The sequence below is a fragment of the Numida meleagris genome, chromosome 5 (genome assembly GCF_002078875.1).
Source record: "Numida meleagris isolate 19003 breed g44 Domestic line chromosome 5, NumMel1.0, whole genome shotgun sequence".
NCBI lineage: Eukaryota > Metazoa > Chordata > Aves > Galliformes > Numididae > Numida > Numida meleagris.
Window position 1 is genome coordinate 32,401,898 of NC_034413.1, and position 6,960 is coordinate 32,408,857.

At 51.2% G+C, this 6,960-nt stretch overlaps 1 protein-coding gene across 1 annotated transcript; it reads left to right on the forward strand.

The window, feature by feature from the left end:
* Positions 1,762 to 6,351, forward strand: PCBD1 (pterin-4 alpha-carbinolamine dehydratase 1). Its single transcript, XM_021398726.1, has 5 exons — positions 1,762 to 1,766; positions 2,164 to 2,497; positions 4,590 to 4,721; positions 5,082 to 5,162; positions 5,657 to 6,351. Exons 1-5 carry the CDS (start codon positions 1,762 to 1,764, stop codon positions 5,753 to 5,755), a joined length of 651 nt encoding a protein of 216 aa, XP_021254401.1. The 3' UTR covers positions 5,756 to 6,351.

The window sequence follows — 6,960 nt, forward strand, 5'->3', positions numbered from 1 at the left end:
TTGGTGATCCACGAGGTCTTTTCCCACCTTAACAATCCCATGATCCTATTTGTAGCAGCCCTGATTTGCCCTATTCATTCTGCTGTGCCAAACTCCAAGCCCACGCTGACCTTGAGGGAACAACTCTACGAGTGGAAGGCTCACACAGGGATAATTAGCAATTTATCTCTATTTATTGGGCCCTTTTGTCAAATTAAACTTGTCACGACCGCCATAAATCCCCCCCCCCCCCCAGTGCTAAAGAAACTCTAGTTAAATCTATTGTGCCACAAGAGCAGCACTCAGATACCAGCGGAGCGGTCGATGATGGAAGGCTGCTCAGTGGGCTGAGCCCTACCATGGGACCAGGGCCTGCTCCAAGCCACCCACTCAGATGCTGCTGACATGGATGCAAACTCTGAAAACACATTCCTAGTGAATTCATGAAGCACTGTGGCTAGTTAATTGTTGCCCTGCTGACTAAGCAGCCATCCCTCCCTGCCCACAACACACAGGTTTCGACCTCATCACAGGAGCGACCTCAAAATCATCAGCACAAATCTCTCATGCAGTGCTGGCGGACAGCCACCCTTCCTCCAAAGCATGACTTAAAACAAACACGCAGCCCTAGAAACGCACTCTGCTTGCCCAGAGCCATCAGGAAACACCACAGACCTGGGTCAGCAGCCTTCCTAACAACCACAGCAAAGCCGCCACTTTCTTTGCTGGGTAATCCCATTTGCCCGGTGAGAGGGCCCAGGATGCAAAAAATCAATGTGAATTTAGCAGTGGCTTGAACCATGCTAATGCTAACGCCAACCCCACACTCAGCACTTCCACAGGCTGGAAGATGACCCAGAGCAGATCTTCAATGCTGTTAAGCTGAGAGCCAGCGCAGACCGTTAAAAATAAATAAACTCTTGTTACTGTGTCGGAGCTTTGGGATCTTGTAGAGCTTCCCTCTCATAAGCAGTGAGGACCATGCCCTCCGCATCTTTCACTTGATGGCAAGCAGTCTCAGCGTTGCGGCTGCCACCCTCACAGGACGTCCCTCTAAAAGGAACCATCAGAAGATTTTGGGACTGGGCAACGTGAGAACTGGGGAAGTCAAAAAGCAAACCTTGACACGGATGCCAAACGAAGGAGTTTTCAGGGGGAGCTAGACTGTGTTAGAAAGGTACAGACAAAATAATAAAGATTAGTGATGCGAGATTTCCCTCCACGAACGCAGAAGCCCCCTAGGTATGTTAAAGCAATGCACACATGAGTTAAGCTGACACTGACCTAGCCTCAAATAAGCACATCTCTAAACTAGGCAAAAAGGGAGGAAAAAAGAGCAGAAATCTCTTCACTGTGACTTCAGGCACAGTCCCACCATGGGGCTGCAAAATACTCTGAGCAAACACCTTGCCCAACAGCGCTCAATTAATCATTAAAAGCAAACCTAGAGTCCCATCTGAAAGAGAGAAATGAAAGCAGTGCAGAGGGGAATTCACGCAGCCAGCAAAAGGATCTCCCAGCCCCAACTTCACACATACACAGAGGAAAATCACAACTGCCCTGTTGACACTTCTCAGCAGAAACATGTGAGATCTCCCTGGCAGAGAGACGTGCAAGGCTGGCAGTTAAGGGCTGATTTATAAGCTAGGAGAGAAAATAGCTTTACAAAGGAGCTGGGTCATCAGTAGATACACTACAATTAGTGTATCCATGATTTTCCTTGCCGCCTTGCTACACCATTGCTTCCTTCACCTGCTTAGGCCCCTGTTCACAGGGGCCACGATGATGTAAGCACCGGTCCTGCAATTCAAACCAATGCCAAGAGAACATTCTGCTGGCCTTTTCCAGCCTTGCAAACAATCCCACCTCCTGGTTTCATTGCTGGAAGCTGTACAGCACTCCTCCTCCTGCCTTCCACATCAAAACCTCCAGCGTCACATCTACTGATGGCTATTTTCTTCCCAGGTGCTGCACGGCTTTCCAAGTCTCCTCTCCCCACACAGAGACACAGGACAGAAAAGGTGCTCATTTTTCCTTTTTGTTGCCACAGCAAGTAAACCTATGATAGAAAACAGAGGAAGGATGGGCTTTCCCATCATCTCAGTGACACTCAGGACTCTAAAAGCAGAAAGCAAGATGTGCACGAGTACATAGAATCCTTAGGATTGGAAGGATCTTCTGAAGGCCATCTAGTCCAACTCCCCTGCAGTGCACAGGGACACCACAGCTAGAACAGGTTGCCCAAGGCCTGATCCAGCCTCGCCTAGAAATTCTCCAGGGACGGGCAACCACATCAACGTGCAACCTGTTCCAGCGCCTCACCACCCTCACCTCAGAGCCGAGGCCCCCGACGCCAACCGCGGCTCCGGGAAACGCGTGGGGCCGAGGGCAGCGGCCGCCGTGGGTGGACCCGACCCCTCGCCACGCCTCCACGCGGCCCCGCCACGCCGCCGGCCCCGCCGCCCGCACAGCGCCCGGCCCTCACCGCCGCGGAGGCCACGGACAGCCGCGGGCCATGGTAAGTGGGCGGCGGGCTGGGCGGCGGCCGCCGCCGGCGGGGCGAGGACGGGGAAGGAGGGCTAAGGCGGCGGCCGCGGCGCTCGAGCAGAGAGGCGGGAGGAGAAGGAGGAAGGAGCCGAGCCGGGCGGTGCGGTTAATGAGTAACGCAGGCAGCTCTGCCGGCCGGCGCCGGCTTACCGGAGCGCTGGGGGAGGGAAAGGCTGCGGCACAGCGAGCGTGGCCCTGCCGAAATCCTGCCCTGCACGCGGGGCCCCCGCTCGCACTGCTCCAGCTGCACAGCCCACGCGGGGCATCGCCACAGCTTGCTCGTGCCAGGGCTGTCCCCTCCGATTAACCCAATGGGCACGCCACCCTCACGGCACGGGGACGGTGCTGTGCGGGCAGGGACGGTCGTCAGCTCGCGGCCGTAGAGCCCTGAGAGATGAGCTCTCCCCATTTCCCATGCTTCGGTCCTTCGCCTGCGTTGCACAACAGTGTCCTGCGGGCAAAAAAAAAAAAAACAAACAAACAGAAAACCAACCAGCAACCAAACAATACCTCCATTGATAGCCAGCGTAAGAAAACAAATTAATTATGTTCCCCCTAATGCAAATGGTGTGTTTGAAAGGAGTGCGCACACACAGAGGCATGGACGTGGCCTACCAAAGCAGCGTACTGGAGCCAGCGGGGACAGCAGCAGTGCTCGGCCCCATGTTGCCCAGTTGCTAAGCCACCCGCCTGCCTTACCACGTCATCGCGAGGGCCGAGGGTTTATTGCACTTAGCAGTGTTTGCTCACCGCCATCCCTCAAAAGGTGGAGCTTTGGAGAGGGGGCAAGCCAAAATGTGGCACAGAGCAAAGGGCAGCATCAGAAGGCTGTCCCCAAATGCAGGAGGGGAAGCACATGGGCACAGGGATGGCATCCATCCCATGCAGGTGGCTCGGTCTTCCTTAAGTGCAGAACCAAGGAAGAGCCTCCAAAAGCAGCATCAGCTCCTTTGCTATCCCTTTGTGCTTTGCTGACTCTGGTCAGCAGTCCTTAGGACTTTTTTGCTTGGGCATGGGCACTCAGAACCTGCTCCTCAGCAGCTGAGGAGACACTCAAAGAAAGAGCAGACTGCATTGGTTGGGACTAACATCCAACTCGCCACACTTTGTTGTTAAGCACAAAGGAAAACTAATTACAAAAAGATGTTGGTCTTTGCTAGTGAGAAACAACAATCCTCACCCATTAGGAAAGAATTCAACTACCAGAAGAGCATCTTCCATGTAGAGCAGCACCCATCCCCACTCACCCCTGCCCTCCACCCCTCCCCACCGAGGCAGCCTTGAAGAACCGCCTGCTTCAGTTTCATCTTTGCCATATGCACTAGCTGAAGCCAAGAACCGCAGCTTTTTTTCCCCCCTTTAAGACCAAATAACAGCAGCTGAGCCGGAGAGCAGAAGACAATGCTAAATCACAGTCCCTCCCTCTGCCCTTTGTTACTCGCAGACAAACAGCCTCTTAAAATCCATCATAACATAAGGGAGGCTGGAAAGGAGTTGAACTTCAGTGAAGTGTGACTCACCTGTGATTCACACCACTTTTCTTCTCCTCTAGAGGAGGTTTCCAGCACAATTGCCCTGCAAATAATCCTCCTGCTTCCGCAGGATACCTCACAAACTTCAAAAGCAAGCAGGTCTCAGTTCTGGATTTCATTACAGGTATTTTTTTTCCCCCACAGAAAATTAAATATTGTGCTTGCTGGAGCTTAACCACACTCAGACATAATTTCTTAGTACTTCAGGCTATAATGAATACATACACACAGCAGTAAGGTGTCCCAGGAGGCTCTGTTTGTTGGGTGGTGCAGATCAGAAAACAGACTGGACTTCACCTGACCTAGTTATGTGCCAAAAGGTACCCCAGCTGTGGAGCAGAGGGCAGCACTGATATCCCCCCCGTCTACAGCTACCCCCAGTTCAGGGCTGCACACAGATTCCATCCCTTCCCAACCACTGTGCTGCCTACATGGACTTGCAACTCCACGACCCATGGGATGCCTCATTTCTTTGTGTATCTCCTTCCTCCTACTTCTGCCATGCTGATCTCTTCTCTTCCGTGGTGCCAGGCAGGAAAAGCCCACAGGCTGAATGCGGAGGAGAGGGAGCAGCTGCTGCCAAACCTAAGAGCCGTGGGGTGGAACGAGGTGGAAGGAAGAGATGCCATCTTCAAAGAGTTCCACTTCAAGGACTTCAACCGGGTATGAGCATTGGTGATACCAAGTTTTACAGCACGGGAAACCTAGCTTACAGAGCAGGGAGCCCCACCTGCATGGCTCAGCCATAGAAACCCCCCTTTTTCCTAAAACACAATGGCCAAGCAAGATAATCTACCGAAGACACCAAAGTTCTTAATCCAGCACACAGTTTGTCTGGGAAAAGTTCCCCAAGAAGAGGAAGACCCATAGAAAAGCCCAACAAGGATACAGAACATCCCAGGTCTTGCATTTGCCTGGATTCCTACAAACACTGGGTGTAAAATTAATAGTAATGGGGTGAAAAGCAATATAGCATGAGATAAGTTGTTCAGAGCTAACTTTTCTTTTTACTGCACTGGGCAGGCCTTTGGCTTCATGACCAGAGTGGCTCTACAAGCAGAAAAACTGGATCACCACCCTGAATGGTTTAATGTGTATAATAAGGTAAGAAGCGTGGAGAGCACAGACAATCAGGGCTCTGCGGGGAGCACTAAGAGCAGCAAGTCCTGGTCAGATCAGCGGAACTTCTTCCCTTGGATGCTGTTCCCTTGGCATACACAGACAGCCTGTAGCTATGACCCACAAGCCCTCACGTCCCCCTTTTTTCTGCCCAGCTGGGCAGTAGCTGTGGGTGCACTAGCACCAGGGTTGCTTTTTTAGGGCAGTACCAGAAGCAGCAGCAAGGGGGAAAAGCTTCTGGAGAAAGTGAGTTGAAAGGCAGGCACAGCTAGCTGCCATGACCAATGCAGCGGTAGCAGTCACTGCTTGTGGCCAGGAAAAAAACAGGCAGAATGCCTGAACACCTCTCCCACCTCGCTAAATTTTGCTAAACAGTTCGGAGAAATAGCGCTACCTGCCTGACCAGATGCAATCTGTTGAGCAGTGGGGGAACCTGCTCCTGCTCTGTCTGCTAGCAGCACTCTGTCTGTCCGGTTTAGGTTCACATCACCTTGAGCACCCACGAGTGCACAGGTTTATCCGAGAGAGACATCAACTTGGCCAGCTTCATCGAGCAGGTTGCAGCTTCTCTCTCCTGATCAGAGAGAGACGTGTGAAGCCAAAGATCAGCCCTGCCACAGCCACGACCAGCACCTCGCCTCGATGACCGCACCTCACGTTCTCCCCAGCCAGTGCCTGGACCCTGACTGCCTAAGATCACACCGAGCTCCCTGCCCCAGCTTGGCATTTCAGACAGATGGAGACATCCAGCAAGCTTTTAATCCTATGCATATACTTATCTCTCACATCTTGCCACTTCCATACTTAAACCCTTCTTTATCTGTGCAGTACCCACCCACCTGCAAATTGCTGACCCCTGGAGGCTTTCAGGAGCCATGCCCTTCTACCAAGAGTAACATTACACTATTGCAGGAGTAAATCTTTCCAGAATATGACCCCATCCAGTCACTACTATTGCTTCTTATGTACCAATAGGCTTTACTACCCAAAACATGGTACATTAACCCTTTGGTTTCTCTATTACACACCGACAACTGTGATGTGCAATTTGGTTATTAATGTAACCTATCTCTAGCAGTATTACAAACAGGCACGCGATCTCACCCCTATTGTAAGTGGCTTTTAGTAGGATACCAGCTAAAAACGTTTACAATAAAGTTCTTGGTTAACCTCATGACAGTTTGGAAGGTGGTCTCGTTGTCAGAATTACACCAACAGGTTTTCCCAAGTTGCTGTCTTGACTGCTCTCTCAGGAAGGCGCTTCTGCCATGGAAAAGCTTCTTGATAAAGCATAATGGAGAAGAGGCACATGCCTTCCCAGGCCTGCACCTCAAAGCAAACAGGGTCTGAAAGAGAATGAGATTTTCAGAGCATTGTTTAGAAGCTAGAGCAGATCTGAAAAACCTGCTTGTGCTAAAATCCAAAGTGCAGCTATCATACCTGATGCACAAATGTGGGGCATGCACAACCAAAAGCAACAGAAGTAGCCAGGCATCAGGCCAGAGGCTGCTTACTGTGGCATACCTCCCCTAAGATGTTTTAGATGGGTTTAGTACTTCAAGATCTTCACTTCAGTAACTCAGTGTCTCGGCATTCAGGCAGGCTGCAGCCAAACTGCTGCTTTTTTGGAACAACAAGAAGGATTTGCTACGAAACCTACAGTAGTTTTCAGCAAAACAGCCTGAGAGAAATATTTCCATAAGTGTTAAGAGAAAATCCATAGCTCTTAAAACAGATACAATTTTTGGTACCCTTGAACATCACATGCAAGCAGAAGTCACAG